The 18,549-nt window shown below is 44.4% G+C and overlaps 1 protein-coding gene across 2 annotated transcripts in view; it reads left to right on the top strand.

The window, feature by feature from the left end:
• The window catches only part of NUP210 (nucleoporin 210), a 287,888-nt gene that overhangs the window by 90,281 nt on the left and 179,058 nt on the right, over window positions 1-18,549 (top strand). For both annotated transcript variants that reach the window (XM_073592410.1, XM_073592411.1), the window contains exons 11-13: window positions 1,394-1,531; window positions 1,805-1,960; window positions 4,696-4,891. In XM_073592410.1, the coding sequence (XP_073448511.1) occupies window positions 1,394-1,531; window positions 1,805-1,960; window positions 4,696-4,891 (490 nt within the window). The remainder of the gene's footprint in view (window positions 1-1,393; window positions 1,532-1,804; window positions 1,961-4,695; window positions 4,892-18,549) is intronic.

The following is an 18,549-nucleotide window of genomic DNA, read 5'->3' as shown; positions in this document are numbered from 1 at the left end:
AACTAAAGCCTCATACACACTATTAGATTTTCTGCAGATTTTTGTCTTCAGATTTTGCCTGATTGCATACAAATTGAAATTCTTAAGTTTTTGACCTCATATTATATGGTTTTGGTAAATCTGAAGACAAAAATCTGCAGAAAATCTAATAGTGTGTATGGTGCTTAAGTCTGTTTATGATCAAATTAAGAAATCACAAATTTTTATGCTTCTTTCAAGAAATGAGGGTCTTCCAGTTTTGTGTGTGTATATATATATATATATATATATATATATATATATATATATATATATATATATATATATATATATATTTTTAGCCGTATTGAGTTCCAGATTAATTGGTGACTAGAATATGATATGAATTCCACCTAGATGCAATGGGAGATCCAACTAGGATAAGATGATAATGTGAACAACAATGCATAAAGGGTTTCAGTCTTGATACATTGTTCCCCTGTCATGTACTGTATTTCCTAAAATAAAAGGCGACGGTAAGTGTGGGCAATTAAAGGGACATTGCAGCCACATGTGTAAGTTAAGATGTGTAGAAGTGAATTCCTCAAGGTATCAAGCACTGTTTTTAAAGATATTTGAGACTTGCATCGGGGTTGACGTTGTTTTCTATTGATCTACTGTGATCCTTGGGCTCAGTTCTTCTTCTTTTTTTTTTTTCTTTTTTTTTGTAGTTTATGCATGTAATTTCTTTTTCAATCAGTAGTCCATTAATTCTAAGCTAGGCAAACTGCTATGAGTTTCACCTGCCAAAGAATATACATTTTTTGTCCATCCAGTCCTGGGATTAAAATAGCTCTGCCATACAGCACCATCCTGTTTGGCAGGGAGCAATACCTGATTTTTCTAAATTGCAGTTAATTTTCATTGTGAGACAATCATTGTGAATGCACAGTGGAAGGAGAAACAGCAGACTGATCTGCTCATCACTCTTTCTCTATTCCTATCAGCATGTTGTGAGCTCTGCAGCACAGCTGCTTGGCTCATTGTGCTGCTTCTCCCAATTAAGCCGTATAGAGGCTGCAGGAGATACTAAGTAGAATGCAGGTATTTATACTGCTTGCAACAAATAAATACTTTTAATTGACAGTAATGGGTACAGAGCAGCATTCATGTGTGTCTTTTTATATCTGCCTGGACTTCAGCTTTAAAATAACAAGATTTGTGAAAAAAGTATAGTCCTATTCAAGCACTGACCGTTAAATCCTGATTTACTATGGCAAGTGAGTAATTTTCTTGGGTAGCATTAACTTTGTCATCAAGGCTAATTTAAGTAGGTTTGCAGCACTTGGACAAAAATCATACACAACCGTCCTGTTTTGGGTATAACAGAACGTGTTTGATTAGAGCATAACCTTATACCTTTTTATTTTTGCAGGATGGGGGTGTTCATGTTCTGGCAAATCCTGTGAGGAACCAGCAAGAGGTGGAAATCTATACTCCGATTACACTTTCACCCAAAATTCTTACTTTTCCCTGGCAGCCTAAGCCAGGAGCTTATCAGTACACAATACAGGTAATATAAGTGCTCTTCAGCAAACCTGTTTCAGTAATTTTTAAATTGTGATAAAGATACATTTTAGTTAGATTATGTGGACTGTGTTTGATCAAGTCAAGAAAATAAAATGCCTCTTATTTTATAAGCTTTATGTTTCAAATCCAGGTGCAAATATGTTTTTGCAGAACAGGGTCTGTTTGGAAAGTCTTTATGTAAATTAAAGCATTTCATTATATCTGCTGTTATAACTAACTTATAACTATGAACACACCTGTAATTTGTGCTTTCAAGGTACAAGGTGGAAGTGGAAATTTTACCTGGTCCTCCTCAAATAATGCTGTGGCTACTGTGACTGTCAAAGGGTTAATGACAACTGCAGATGACATTGGTGTTAGTATTATACGGGCTAGTGATGTGCAAAATTCTTTACATTTTGGAGAGATGAAGGTGAGTCACGGCTTGCATTACATCCCATTTCAGCTAATTCTATTCTCTTTACAGGTATATGTGTGTGTGTATGGATCTTACGCTCCACTTAGCTATTGTTCAGAAAGAATATCCTGTTGTGCAATAACTACATCTGCATGTATATGGGGTAGTATGTACATTTTCTCATGTACTCAAACAATGTGTACATATTTTGGATAAACATTTTTATGGCCAAATCTGTTAAAACTGAACTCCCAGTCTTTAAAACTTTTTTAATTTAAATATCTTCCTCAATATAAGTCCACTTTGTGTGCAACAAATGCCTTTGGAAACCCAGTTATTACCTCAGTAATGCAGCAGTGACGTTATTGTTGTGCTGCATCTAGCATGTGCAGAGAGCAGAGCTATGGGAGGAACCCAGCAGGCCCACCCACTACAGGCTGCCTGCAGAAAACTACAGGAATTGGTTGAATACAAGACCAGTCATTCTGCAATAGGCGAGATCTGCAGTGACCAGACTTTATTACAGGAAGCTCCTACACAGAGGAATATTTTTTTAATGCTTCTTTGCTACACAGATGAGTAGGAAATACCCAAAGCACACCAAGATTTAAGAATATGTGTATGCATTGTATTTAGACAATTTTTGCCTATCCTGGAATTTTGTCATTAAGGTTTCATTCAGATCTGCATGTTCCCATAACACTTGAAATACGTTGCTCTTGCGGTACCGTTAATTGTTAATGGCACCTTAAATGCGTTTTGTCACATTAAAAAAACGTGCAAACCAGAACGCAGCAATAGTCTCCACGAGCTATTTTGATGTGTTTTGTTGCTTGTAGGGCAGCCCATTGAAATAAATAGTCCTCCCTATACGTGCCACGTGAAAAACGTCCAAAAAAAAGCATTTAAATAAGCCATGTGTAAATGTTGCCTAAACATTGGTCTGACCTTTCTGTGTATGACCTGTTGTAGAGTAGCATTGATCTGTGTCATTTTTGCTATGAGGGTTACAATTAGGGATGCACCGATGCCACTTTTTAAAGACAGAGTACGAGTACTGATACTTTTTTTCAAGTACTCACCGATACCAATTACCGATACTTATCGCCTAGAAAGAGTAGGTGGGGGGTGGTTTGGGAGCGGGAAGTTTGTTAGGGAGTTGGGTCAGAGTGTGGGGTGAAATAGGAATTGTGGGGTGGGAGAGTTGGGATGGAAAAGGCTGTGATCACTAGGGGAAGATGATGGGTATGGGAGGGTCTTTGGGAGACATGGGAACAGAGGTGGGAGCTGGTGGGCAACAGTACAGGAGGTTTGGAGGGCAGGGTCCAGGCACATTGCATGCAGAGTGCAGGGTCCAGGCACATTGCATGCAGAGTGCAGGGTTCAGGGTTCAGTTTTCCTCCACCACTCCTTTCCACTGTATTCTCATCCACATGATCCCCCATCCACCCCTCCTCAAGTTGTACTAATGTGAAGTGGCCAGCTCTGGCACAGACATCCCCCACTGCAAGCGCTTCCTCTCTGCAGCCAGATCATCCGGGGGCGTCGGCATCCAGGCATCAGGGTCAGGTCAGAGAAAGTGCAGAATACCTTCCGAGCCCCCCCTCCCGCCCCTGACCGTACTTGCTGGACGCCGGCATCTCCCTTTTCACTGCACTGCATGCAGGGAAACACGCTATCACAAAGCCCAGATCCTAGCACAGATGTAGCTGACAGGCTGCGACTGATGTGTCCAGTTCCTATCACTTCCGGTATCACTTCCGGTATCGGATTAGGGTACCGGAGCATTTTTGCAAGTACCGATACTCGCGAAAATGCCTAGTATCGGTATCGGTGCAACCCTAGTTACAATAGTAGTAGGATTTAAGTGAAAGAAAACATATTTTGTCTTCTTAGGTTTCATTTTTTTAGATTACAACACATGGTTTGAGCTTAGACCGCTATCATCACTAGGCAACACGGGACCAGTCACTGTTCTTGAGAGACTCAGTTACAGTTATCAGTTTTTATGTGATTATTTGCTTGTTCCACCAAAACACAGATGGCACCTTAGGTACTGTTCTCAGTATGTAAACATACCTGCTAATATATAAGCCTTCCTTTTGAATGCATATAGTTAAAACTAGTATGGCATGATTTTACTGCTGTCTAAGCCAGCTAGAGGAAAACCTAACATAAAAAGGTGCCAATGCTTGCTGCCTTCTAACAATTGCTGGCTGCCTTTTGCTTTATTACTTTGAATCATGGATATGGAAGAGCATGCCCTAGTTAAAGTTAGACCCATCTGTATCCCTGTTCTGAGTCCGTGACTTTAGAGTCTCTTGCTTTGCTCATTCAGAGAAATGTGATAGAACCTCTTTCTAGCCTTCTTTCTGACTACTAATTCACCCCTTTGAATCAAACCCCCACTGCTCCTCCCTCTGTTGTAGCTATCACAAAATGCCTGATTCTTCTGGGTATGAGGTCCCACCTGAACACCTAAACAACCACTTGCCGGGCCTGATCAATGTCACATGACAGAGGGGGAGACTGATCATCCTGTGTGTAAGCTCCACCATCTACCAACACTAAGCTTAGACTGAGTTATTTGGTGGTAGCTGAGATGGAGAGAGTGGCAGGGGAGTACTGTGAAAGGAAATTAGAGAGTCACTTTGAAATTAAAGCAAAAACATCTGTTTGACGGCCAGGTACCTGATGCTTTCAACAATAGCAGCTCACATCTTTCTTAAGATCTATATTTTAAATTTTAGGTGTTTGTCATTGAACCCACTGGCATGGAATTCACTCCTTGTCCGGTTGAAGCACGTATAGGAAACAGACTGGAGATGCCTCTCAGGATATTTGGCATCCTCAATGGTGATAATGAGGTTGTGTCATTGAGTGACTGCTCGCACTTTGACTTGTCTGTGGAATTTGAGACTCCTGGAATATTCAAGATCCTGCCAGGTATGTCCTGTCCTAAATAACGTAGCTGTGGATAGGCAGCTACAAAATAATATTGCATTCTATTCCTTGAATTTTCTGTGTATGTTCTACAGGATGTAAAGTCTATTGAAATACAGTAACCAAGCTTCTGTGATAGTTTTCGGGGACCTTAATTAGTAGGAATTAAGGGTATGTGTGACAAGCAAAGTAGTAGCCCAGATAAGGTCTTTATTCTACCCAAACATATTGCCTAGCAATAACCTATAGAGGATTGTTCCTTTAAAAAAAAAAATAGACCATGGAATTGGCCATTCCTGGTCTTGATGCGATTCTAATAGTCTCTGTAGAGGGCATCCTGTAGTTTAACATCTTTACCAAGGTATGTTTATAAACCACCTTGTAGTTAGGGGCTAAAGCATGATCATTGCTGCTAGTGCAGCTGTGGGCATGCTATGGATTTTATTTAAGTCGACTTTAGGCTGTTATGTAAAAGCACCCCTGTCACCACACTCGTCTGCAAACGCATATTTATTTAAGCAGCAATTTTACCCTACGTGAGATATCATTACGAATGTCTGAGTTGGGCAATAATTCATGGTTAACCCATAAAGACTTTTAATACTTTCACTGCCAAGTCTGTACTCTGTACGAACCTACAAAAGTGCCCGCAGGTGGCCAAGTCAGTACGGAGTACGGACCTCCTTTCCCACTCTCCTATAAGCTTATGGTCACTTCAATGACCATAAGCTTATATCAGAATTGTTCAGCAGACTCTGCTGAACAATTCTATAACTCTGATCGGCGGATTACAACCCGCTGATCAGAGTTATTAACCCCTAATGTAACCCCCCCCACCCATGCCACCGCTTCCCTGTCCCCTGCCTCTCCACCTCCCGCCGCTCCCTTTTATCTTAAAACCCCCCCCCCCACTCTCCTCTCCTATCCCCTTCACCCTCCTCCTCCCCCCTCCACCTGATCGGAGCCCCCCCCTCAACCGGATTCACACAGCCACCATCGTTAGCTGGCATCCCTCCTCTGCCGCTCCCGCCAGCTTCAGGTGCCGCGTAGGGCTTGGGGGGGATGGGGGGATCCAGATGTGTCTCCCCCCCCCCCCCACACACAGGTCAGATCACCCCCCCAACTACCCCCGATCCATGGCCGCTCCATGCTGCACCTCTCCTTCCCTCCCTCCGCCTGCAGCTTCTCCCTGCACAGATCTCTGTGATCTGTCAACTTAGAGAGCGTGGCTGGGGGGGGGGGGGGGGGTCGGGAGTAGGGGCTTGTGTTTACTAAGCTCCCCCTGCAGTACAGTGAATATAGACAGCGATCGCTTCTATATTCACTGACAGCTGATCATTATAACTGCGAGTGTTACAAAGTATATAATTTTCTGAATGAATGGAATCTCTATACAGACTCCTCATTCATTCAAGTAAAGCGCTACAGAGAAAGGGACTATCTTCAGTAGCCTGTTTAGAGGTTTGATATCTCACCAAAGATGGTGACGGTCCCCCCCCCCCACTGCACTCACCCCCTCCGCGGCTTCCTCAGCTTCTCCTCCCGGCCAACCCTATCCGTCCTGATTGTCCAGGAGGAGAACCCGGAAGACAATAGCGAATATTTGCTATTGTCACAAGTGGGTGAGTTCGGGGTGTAATGCTCTGCGCCCCAAGCCCAACCTTTTACAAGCCAATTAGAGCCTCAGGCTCTAATCCTGTGGCTTGAAAAAAAAAAAACTCATGCAAACATGAGTGTCCAGCACCCTGCAGGGGGGCAGTGCCCCAGCACCCCTAAAGGACCGGCTGCTCCTGGTAAGACCCCTTTCAAATGGAGCGGACACTGTCTAACAGATTTGCCTGCTCAGCAGGGGATCTGTCTGCTTATCCCCGCTGAGCAGGTGGATGACAGGTCTGTGTCTGCTCCACTGGTGCAGAGTGGACAAGGACACAGCTCGCTATTCTCTGTGGCGGTCGGATGGAAACGAACTGCCTATCCAGTTCCATTGGATACAATCCGATCTGCTAGAGAAGGGGGAATGGGATCCCCATCCCTCTGTTTGTTGTTAGCGGACTGGACTGGATCGGATGCAGGCGGGTGTAAATGGACACAGGTCCATTTACATCAGCCTCTCCATAGAGAACAATGTGTGGTCCGATTGGGCCCGCCTAAAAAATGGACAGGCAGATCTGATCTGTGCTTGTGTAAAAGGGGCCTAAGGCCTTGTTCACACAGGGCATACACACAGCGTACCTTTACAGGGATGCACAGGTGTTCCATCCCAATTGAAACAAATGGGACTGCCTGTACGGGGATGCACGGAACACCTGTGCATCCCTGTGCGGATAAACATTGCCCTCCATGGGAGTACATAGCCGGAATTTGGTAAAATTAGCTGTGTTTTTTATCTGCAAGTATTTGGTTTTAGTGTATTTTTTGCGAATATATTCGTTTTGATAAACATTTGCGCAAATACCGTGGTAATCAGTAGCACCTTCTTTTTATTTTAGAGGTCGTATCCTTTCAGAAAATATATGGTTTTGGGGGTCTTTCACAGATTCTTAAAGCTGTAAGGGAAAAATTAAAACCTTCAGATTTTTTGAGAAATTTGAATATTTACATTTTTGTGTACGTTCGATTTTCACCATTTTGCAAAAAGGCGCAATGTAAAAACTAACATTTTTTTGTTATTTACTCCATACAGGTTAACCCTTTTATATTTAGTAGGGATTTAGCAGGAATTTTGTAAAATTAGCTGTGTTTTTATCAGCTAATAATGGTTTTAGTGTATTTTTTGCGAAGAATATTGGTTTGATAAACCTTTGCGCAAATACCGCAGGAGGTCTAAAAAAATTAGTAGCACCTTCTTTTTATTCTAGAGGTCATGTGCTTTCAGAAAATATATGGTTTTGGGGGTCTTCCACAAATTCTGAAAGCTGTAAGGGAAAAATTAAAACCTTCAGATTTTTTTTTTATAAAGGACCCCCCCCTTCTTTTTTTTCTTTTTTTTTTTTTTTGTTTCTCCCAGGCAAAGCCTGGATCTCAGTCCCGCTCTCAGGTCACCTGAGTCCAGGTGACAGATGCACCCCTTTAGGGTCTGGAGTGCACCGCAAGGTAGTGGACCCTATGGCTGACTGCTGTGGATGGAGCTCTAGGTGATACAGGAGAGCAGGTACTCTGTAGTAGCAACATGGATGACACTGAGAGCTAGAACATGAGATTTTCCAGGGCGTGGAATCTAAGAGCCAGCGGGTATTCACCAGAGGCCCCTATTTGTTTTTATTTGCTGCAGCCTAGCTCCAGGTCGTGACCCCTAGGGCCTCCCAGCTCAGGCTCATAGTAGACTACAGGGAGACTGTGACAACAAAGGATAGTCAGGAGAAAGCCAAAGGTCGGGGCAACAAGCAGGTAAGGATAGTCAGGAGATGGCCAAAGGTCGGGGTAACAAGCAGGTAAGAATAGTCAAGATCGGTAACTGGAATCAGACTTAGAAGACACAGCAAGTCGCACACGAAAGCCTTCCTCACAATGAGAGGGGGTACTCCAATTTGTCAGTGTGGGGAGATGCCTGTTGACATTTGCAGCCATCTGGTCCCAGAACATTTCAGATGTTTGGGTCCAAACTGTGGTATTTCGAGGCTACAAGCTGAAATTTTGGTTTCTGCCTCTACTCCCACTTCATTTTGTAAAATGCACTGGCATGTTTACTGCCCTTAAGCCAAAAGGGGGGAACCTTCCCCCAGGTACCAAAATTCCACATGGAATCCACTAAGGCAGTCATTGCATATTTTCATCCAGGGGACCTTTTGTCCTCTGTGGACATCAAGGATGCCTCTTGCATGTCCACACCTTTACAGCACTTCAAAGCTACCTGCATTTTGCTGTGGGCATGCAAAATTATCAGTTTGCTGCCCTTCCCTTTGATCTGTCCACAGCATCTTGGGACTTCACCAAGGTTCTAGCCCCTGTTCTTGCTCTGCTTCACTCCCAAAACCTCCCCATAGTGGTGTATCAGTACAGTTTTCTTCTATCGGCCAGTATGTCCTACAGACAGACCGGACCCTACGGAGAGTTTGGTATACCCTTAACCCTCAGAAATCACTACTGAAACTGTCTTATTGCTTGGAATACATGGACTTGGATATGGCACTGCCCAAGGCTTTCCTTCTGGAAAACTCCAGACTCTACGGTCCAGGAGCCAACCAACCCTCTGCATTTGCATGAAGGTTCATGGCTTAAAGTACAGCTAAAGGCATTTTTTTTGATAGATTAATTATTTCTCTCCAAGATTATATCTCTTTATTCATTTTCCATGTCGTTAATATACTCAACTGATTGCTCAAGCAGATTGGAGACTAACCACCAATGCCAGATCTTGTCACATTTTTTAGGACATCTCCAATGTTTATAAGTCAGTTTCTCTCTTCTTAAGTTAAGATTAGTTTCTATAATCTATTGATCTGTCATTGGTGGATAGTTTGATATCCATTTCTTTATCGTACATCATGGGACACAGAGCCTAAGTAATAACTTAATGGGTTATGGGCCACCTTCAGACCCAATACAGGAAGTTCACTCCCCTATATAACCCCTCCTCCTTCTAGGAGTACCTCAGTTTTTTTGCCAGTGTCTAAGGTGTTGGTCACGAGTAAAGATATGCTCTGAGGAGCTCCAGGAGCGATCCATGTTGGATTTAAATTCCTCCATTGACCGGATCCATCCAAGCCACTGAGGCCACAGGATGGTATCCGGGCCTCGCATAGAAAAACGAGGTTTTGCCTGTAAGCCTCTCTATTGAGGGCTGGACCCCAGGAACCAGAACTCTTTTTTTGGTCATGCTACATTACCTAAAGTTGCTCCTAAGGGGTGCCGTACAGGTCCAAAGGAGTGGAACCCCCTATTATAGGGAAGTTTGGATCTGTCTGTTTTCAGCAGTATCCTGCAGCAAGAAAAACTTAAGAGAAAAGCTTAGGAACTGCAAAGTCCACCTATGCCTTTTCTTCCATATGAAACATTGTAATGCCTTAAAATCTCCTCTAGCCACTTCAATACCGGGCCTTTTCTGGCACTTCTCTCCTACATGTAAAAATCATTGTTTTTTTGCTAGAAATTTACTCAGAATCCCCAAACATTATATATATTTTTTTAGCAGACACCCTATGGAATAAAATGGCGGTCATTGCAACTTTTTATCTCACACGGTATTTGCGCAATAATTTTTCAAACGCCTTTTTTTTTTTTGGGAAAAAAAAAAAACGGTTTCATGAATTAAAAAATAACAAAACAGTAAAGTTAGCCCAATTTTTTTGTATAATGTGAAAGATGATGTTAAGCCAAGTAAATAGATAACTAACATGTCAGGCTTTAATGTTGCGCACACTCATGGAATGGCACCAAACTTCGGTACTTAAAAATCTCCATGGGTAACGCTTTGAAAATTTTTACCGGTTACCAGTTTAGAGTTACAAAGGAGGTCTAGAGCTAGAATTGTTGCACACGTTCTAATGCACGCGGCGATACCTCACATGTGATTTGAACGGCGTTTACATATGTGGGCGGGACTTGCGTTTGTATTCGCTTCTGAGCGCAAGCTACTGGGGACAGGGGCGTTTTAAAAAAAAAAAAAAAAGTTTTAATTTTTTATTTTACTTAATTTTTTTTAATTTTTACACTTTGTTTTACATATTTATTTTTTTGATCACTTTTATTCCTATTACTAGGAATGTAAACATTTCTTGTAATAGGAATCTATGTGACAGGTCCTTCTTATGGAGAGATGTGGGGTGCCATAAGACCTCACATCTCTCCTCCAGGCTGGAAAGCATGAGATTGTGAAAAAAAATTCACTGATCTACATGCTGACAGCCGTGATCACGGCTTTGTTGACATCCGGGATCCTGGGAGTGACGTCATAACGTCGTGCCCGGGCCTCCGACGGTCATAGAGATGACTGGTGACTATCTGGTCACCAGAAATCTCTATCATCATCCGGCGGCGGCTGATTCTTTCTCCGGGCCCTCGATAGCACGGGAGAGCCCGGAGAAGCACCGGATGGCGGTGGGAGGGGGGGCCGTCCCCTCCCGTCGCCTAGAAGAACGATCAAGCGGTGGAACTGCCGCTATGATCATTCTTATCGTGCACAGAATCGCCTGATGGAAAGAATGATATCTGAATGATGCCTGTAGCCACAGGCATCATTCAGATATCCACACTCAAATCAAGGATGTTTTTTTTTACTATGGCCGGTTTTGAAGTGGCTAGAGGGAGTAAAGATACACATACCTTTTTCAGCAGCTCTGTGTCCAGCTACAACAGTGCGTGTGTGTCCCAGTAGCAGGAGGGGGTTCATTATTGAACACGGTTTCTCTTCCCCCAATTGGGGAAACTAAGGGGCTGGGGGTACAGTACTTTATTTTGTACAGTGCCACAAGGTACAATGCATCCTATCTGTCTAAATAGACACAAAATTCAGTTGAGCAGTGTTACATGACTATTTGGCAAGTGTGACACTGCTAAGGCTGATTCACACTTATAAGTAAGCCTCAACTACTAAGAAAAAGACCCGAATGTCGTGCCATCCCCGCGCGCAGGCTGAGGTTCAGTTTGAAAAGAGGTGGAGGGCAGGTCAGTGGAAGGAGCGTGGCCTAAGGCAGTCGGAGCCGTGTGCAGGACTCAGCGTCCACGTGGAGCACACAGTGCACAGGCTAAGACGCCAATCAGGCTTACACCTGAGAAGTCTCTTAAAAAAGCAGATGCTCTTGTGACAAAATGTCTATCAGAGCAGCTGAAGTGAAGAGTCTGCCACACAGGAGCGCTGGGGCACGTGAGGGGTGTATACAGGCATTTCCAGTACAGGAAAATACATTGTTGTTTAGCATCAGACTGATCTTTATGGTGCCACTGTCATTACTATACTATTGCTCAGCGAATAGTACATTTTTACTAGAGTGCCTCTGCTTTTGTGCTTAGCACTGTTGCTTCCAAAGTTACCACAAAGGTACCAAAAGTTCCACCCCCAGGCGCTGGGAACTCCAGTCATGCCTCCACACTGTCATCCTCTCCGGAGATGCCAGATATGGCAAGCCAGGGTGAGTAATTGGAACCTACTGGTGGTGCAACTGCTTCACACTTCAGCCCCTGTATATGTGACTGAAATGCAATTTCCTCTGCCCTGCAGGGCTTAGAAGGAAGATTAGCGGCTTTAATCGCATCCTCCATCCAAGTGGATAGAAAGTGTGCTAGATCCCCTTCTGTCACGTACCTTACAGCGGAGCCCGAAATGATGATGGCGGGCTCTTGCACAGTTCCGGTCCAAGCACCCCTGGTGGTTGGTACAGGGAGTGCAAGGGCAACAAAAGGGTGCAGGTGCCTGCAGGCAGAAGGCTGGAACTTGGAACCAGGATCCTCTGCTGAGGAGATGTGGAAAGTGATCACCAGACTTGTTCAGCGGGAGCCAGATCAGGATCAACTGCAGAATCGGGAACAGGCAGGAGTCCGCAACAGGCTGGCAGCGGGGTACAGAGTCAGGAGGAAAAACCGTAGTCAGGAACAGGCAGAGGTTGGCAACAGGCTGGCAGCGGGGTACACAATCAGAAGGCAGAGCCGTAATCATAAGTCCAAGCCAAGGTCAGTATTGCAGGCAGAGGCAGATTCAGCAGGCAGGGGAAATCCAAGAGAATGGTCAGAGGATAGCCGGGTTTTCAGGAACAAGGTCAATCAGGCAGAGTAGCAACAGGAATACAGGGTCAAGCTGAAGACGACCCAGCACTGATGCTAGGCAGACTCTCTGTTTTATATATGGTGCCATGCGCTAGGATTCGCGGCAGCGTGCGTTCGCATGGCCGTGCCATTGTGCATGCCCACTCTGGATCTCATTTGTCTCTGACTAAGTTTCCGCACATGCGCATTGGCATTAGCGGAACAAGGGTTGGCAGCTGCTGTATGGAGACAGGCTTGCTGTGTGAGTTCTCTGACATCTTCCCCCACCTCAAACCCTTTTCCAAGGGAACAGTGGGCACAGGATGAGGTATTACCCTCAGGCAATCACATAGAAAAACAAGCCGATTATTTCTTTGCTGAGGAAACAACAGTTGATGAACCTTATGCAACCTCCCAGTCTGAGATTGATGTTACAAACTCTTACGGAGATGGTTTGTTCCACTTTCATGCTACCCCTAACAGAGTCAGCTGAAAGTTCGGTCTCTTCCTTGGGTTATTCAAAACCTTTACAGCCCTTTCATGTGTTTCTGGTCCATGCATTACTAGAAAAGCTTATTTATTCTGAATGGGATCACCCGGATAAGCAATTTCTCCCTCCAAAGAGATTCTCAGTTCTCTATCCCATGGTGGAGAAATTCACAAAAAGATGGAAAGTACCAGCAGTAGACGCTGCAATTTCCAGCATCAATAAAAAGTTAACTTGTCCAGTAGACAATGCACAAACTTTAGATCCAACAGATAAAAAGTTGGAATTTCTGTTAAAGTTTTCTTTTTCCTTGGCAGGTGCCGTTTCTCTGCCTGCAGTCGCTGCAATATGCATCTGTCAGTTCCTAAAGGACCAGTTCAAAGAGGCCCTTAAGGAGGTCCCTGCACAACAGGCCTGTGAGTTAGCCGAACTACCAAAGGTGCTATGTTTTGCCATAGACGCCATGAAAGACTCTCTTCACCAGGCATCCCGCTTGTGCTAATACACATGCGTAGGACCCTGTGGTTAAAAAGTTGGTCAGCCGAAACACCTTGCAAAAAGCTTCTAACTAGTTTCCCTTTTCATGGGGAGCAACCATTTGGGGAAGACTTGGATAAGTATATCCAAACGATTTCTAGTGGTAAGAGTACTCTTTTGCCAGTCAAAAGAATGTATAAACGTCCTTCATTTAAAGTGACTTTTTCTCCTGCGCCAGGGGCATCCGCCTCTAGGCAGTGGCAATGGCCTCTGCCGTCAGACTCTAGCGGAAAGTCTCAGGGTCAGGTCCAGGCTCAAAAGAAGACCTGGGGCCGCAAATCTGCAAAGCAGAATACTAAAGCCTCATCATGAAGAGGCGTCCCCCCTCACCAGAGTGCGGGAAGACTTCTGCATTACTCAGAAGTCTGGCAAAGGGAAATTCAAGACAGATGGGTCCTCTCCACGGTGTCTCTAGGATACAAACTAGAATTCAGGCAATCCCTGTTTCAAGCATTAAATCGATTATTGGCTCAAGGGGTGATCATACAGATCCCCAAAGAAGAGCAAGGTTTGGGGATTTATTCAAACCTGTTTACTGTACCGAAACCAAATGGAGATGTCAGACCCATTCTAGTTCTAAGGAATCTAAATCAGTGCCTGAAAATCCGCTCCTTTTGCATGGAGTCGATCAGGTCAGTTCTTTCTATCCTACAAGGAAGAGAACTTCTAGCCTCCATCGACATCAGGGATGCATATCTGCATGTCCCTATATTTCTCGCTCATCAAATGTTTCTGCGATTCGAAGTAAAACAGCAGCACTTTCAGTTCGTAGCTTTGCCCTTCGGGCTAGCTACAGCACCCCGGGTGTTCACAAAAATACTGGCCCCACCTCAATCCAGGTTAAGGGCACAGGGCTTAACAGTGTTGGCGTACATAGACTATCTATTGTTAATAGACCAGTCAGTGGCTCACTTGGAGCAAAGTGTACGCATTACAACCAGTTACCTGAAAAGTCTGGGTTGGATTCTCAACCTAGCAAAGTCTTCCTTAAAACCGCTAAGAAAGCTGGAGTATTTGGGCTTGATTATAGACACAGCCCAGAAAAAAGTGTTCTTACCTTTGGCAAAGATCAGCTCCATACAAGAGCTGGTGCGGATGGTCAGGTTGAAAAGGAATCCCTCAATTCGCCTTTGCGTGAGGTTGTTGGGAAAGATGGTGGCTTCATTCGAAGCAGTCCCCTATGCCCAGTTCCATTCGAGACTGTTGCAAAACAGTATCCTGTCTGCTTGGAACAAAACAATCCAAGCTCTGGACTTGCCAATGCAGCTGTCCCCAAGAGTGTCCCAAAGTCTCAGTTGGTGGTTACGAACCCAGAATCTGCTGAAAGGAAAATCCTTCAGCCCAATTATCTGGAAAGTAGCAACAACAGATGGCAGCCTTTCAGGCTGGAGAGCAGTACTAGAGAAAATGACTGTCCAAGGACAGTGGTCAAGAACCGAAAGAGCCTTGCCCATCAACATCCTAGAGATTCGGGCAGTGCGTCTGGCTCTGAATGCCTGGACTTCCAGGTTAAGGGATTGTCCGGTCAGGATCCAATCCGAAAATGCCACAGCTGTGGCCTATATCAATCACCAAGGGTGCACCAAGAATCTCTCAGCGCAGAGTGAGGTGAACCATATTCTAACTTGGGCAGAAAGGAATATTCCGTGCCTATCGGCAGTCTTCATTTCGGGAGTAGAGAACTGGCAGGCGGACTACTTAAGTCGCCAGCAGTTATTCCCGGGGGAATGGTCTCTTCACTCCGACATTTTTCGGGCTGTTTTCCAAAGACGGGGAACCCTGAACGTAGATCTTCTAGCGATTAGGTTTAACATGAAGTTGGTCAACTTTGTGTCCAGGACAAGGGATCCACTCGCATGCGGAACAGATACGTTGGTGATCCCATGGGGTCAGTTTTCACTGATCTATGCATTCCCCCCTATTCAGTTGCTGCCACGACTTCTTTGCAGGATCAAGCTGGAAATAAAGCCGGTAATTCTGGTAGCACCAGCATGGCCCAGAAGGTCATCGCACGCAGAAATCTTAAAGATGGCAGTGGAGGGTCCATGGTCCCTCCCACAAAGGCCAGACCTGCTCTCACAGGGGCCGATATTCCATCCTACTTTCTGGACGCTAAATTTAACGGCCTGGCTATTGAAACCCACATTCTGAAGAAATGTGGGCTTTCCGGGTCAGCTATCTCTACTTTTATTAATGCAAGGAAGCCAGCTTCCAGAACTATAATATTATAGAGTCTGGAAGGCTTATGTTTCCTGGTGTGAATTCAAGGGTTGGCACCCTCGGAGATATATCATAGGCAGAATTCTTGCCTTTCTACAATTGGGCGTAGAGATGAAGTTGGCCCTGAGTACTATTAAGGGCCAAGTCTCAGCCTTATCGACTTTATTCTTTAGTCTGGGGTTTTATGCAAGGGGTGGTGTGGATTAATCCGCCAGTTAAATCACCTTTGAGCCATTGGGACTTGAACTTAGTTTTGTCAGTGTTACAAAAACAGCCATTTGAACCGATACAGCATATTCCCTTAGTCCTTCTGACAAGGAAACTGGTATTTTTGTTGCTATATCCTCAGCAAGGAGGGTTTCGGAATTGGCTGCTCTTTCGTGTAAAGAGCCATATTTGATTATTCATGAGGACAGGGTTGTTCCAGGGAAGAAAAGTCACTACATTGTCTTGATGTGGTGAGAGCAGTGAAAATCTCAGATTCGTTAGACTGATGTCTTATTTATTCTGCCAGAGGATCCTAAGAAAGGACAGGCAGCGTTGAAATCCACTGTCGCTAAGTGGATTCGGCAAGTGATAATTCAAACTTATGATTTAAGGAGTAAGATTCCCTCGTTTCAAGTTAAGGTGCACTCTACCAGGTCGGTTAGTGCTTCTTGGGCAGTGCGTCACCAGGCCTCCATGCCTCACATCTGTAAGGCCGCAGCTTGGTCTTCAGTACATACATTCACAAAATTTTATCAGGTGGGTGTAAAGAGGTATGAGGATATCGCCTTTGGGCGCAGTGTGCTGCAGGCAGCAGTATAAGGCCCCTTTCACACTTGTGCGACTTCAAAGTTGTGCGATTTTCCAGCAATTTTCCCGTGATTTCGCCACGATTTTCCTGCGATTTGGGAGCAGTACTACTTTGTACGACTTTGGCATTAACCATTCTCAGCTTGTGCTTACAAAGTCGTACTGAAATCGTGTCTATATTTTTCAGGTACGATTTGCATGCTACTGGAGGGTTTAACATTGAGGTCTATGGACATCAACTCGCATGGAAGTTGGACCAAAGTAGTGCAGGGACTACTTTGAAGTCGGCACGACTTAGTCGTACCAATATGAATGGTAGTAATTGAAAATTGTGGAGAATGACTTGTCATACGATTTTGCAGTACAAAATCGTGGGACAAGTCGTATAAGTGTGAAAGGGGCCTTAGTCCTCAGGTCTGGGGGTGCTCTTCAGGTTGTCTCTCCCTCCCCTCAAATAGCATTGCTATGGGACGTCACATTAAGTTATTACTTAGGCTCTGTGTCCCATGATGTACTATATAGAAAATAGGATTTTTATAACAGCTTACCTGTAAAATCCTATTCTTGGAGTACATCATGGGACACAGAGGTCCTTCCCCTCTTTTATGGGGTTTAAGTATATTGCTTTGCTACAAAAACTGAGGTACTCCTGGAAGGAGGAGGGGTTATATAGGCGAGTGAACTTCCTGTATTGGGTATACCAGTGTCAACACCTGAAGGTGGCCCATTACCCATTATGTTATTACCGTATTTATCGGCGTATAACACGCACCCCAAATTTAGGAGGGAATTTTAAGGAAAAAAACTTACATTTAAATGCCCATCAATGCAGCCTTATCAGTGTCTATCTGCAGCCTTGTCCATCATTGCAGAATGATCAGTTTCCATTTGCAGCCTTGCCCAGTGTCATTTGCAGCATTATCGTTTAAAATTAACTCTCCTCCTCTCGCAGTCCCACCCCTTGGCCCGGCTCCTATGATGGACATAACACAGGTCCTATGGCGGGACTGGGAGTGACTGCGAGCTGAGCCTAGCCGAGTACACAGTACACTCGGCTATGTGTATATCAGCGGCGCTCGCTCCTCCAGACAGCGGGGATCGGTATATAACAGGCACCCACTATTTTCACCTAATTTTAAGAGGAAAAAAGTGTGTGTTACACGCCAAAAAAAACGGTACTTGAGCTCTGTGTCCCATGATGTACTCCAAGAAAAGTATTTTACAGGTAAGCTGTTATAAAAGTCCTATTTTTTGTAGTGTAAATTTATGAGCCATATACATAGTTCTCAACCACATCACATGCACTTGAACTGGGAGAATATCTTCCAGTATAATCCCTAGAAATGCTATTTTTGGATCAGGCTGTACTTGTGTAGAGCACAAGGAATTTAAAATTCAAATACAGACTCCCAGTAGCGATGCAATTTGGTAGCATATGTATAAGTGTACCTGTACCAGTAGTGCATCTTGGACAATTTGATGTAGTTGCTTTACCCCAGGAGTACAGTTTTAAAGGAGTGTAGTGGGCTCTATGGATGATAAATACTGTATTTATTGGCATATAACACTCCCTTTTTCACCATGAAAATCGGGTGCAAATAGCGTGTGCGTGTTATACGCCAATACTTCAATTTTAGATGCCTCAGAGGGGACAGAGAGGGGGGTGGCATGAGCACTGTCAGATTACATACAGTGAGAAGCTCCTGTTTAATTGACAGCCTCTGTAATAGGAAGTCCCGTCTCCTGGGCTGCCATTGGATCATTGTTCTGTCTATCATAGGAGATTCTCACTGTATTTAATCTGTCGGCGCTCGTCCTGTCCCCTCTAGGCTGCAGATGAGCATTGATCAGGCTGCACTGATGGCAATGATGAGGCTGCATTGATGTGGACTGATGAGACTGCATTGATGGCAATGGTAAGGCTGCATTGATTTGGACTGATGAG

The sequence above is a fragment of the Aquarana catesbeiana genome, linkage group LG07 (assembly GCF_042186555.1).
Source record: "Aquarana catesbeiana isolate 2022-GZ linkage group LG07, ASM4218655v1, whole genome shotgun sequence".
NCBI lineage: Eukaryota > Metazoa > Chordata > Amphibia > Anura > Ranidae > Aquarana > Aquarana catesbeiana.
The sequence above is the reverse complement of the archived record's forward strand: the minus strand, read 5'-3'. Positions and strand labels throughout refer to the sequence as shown.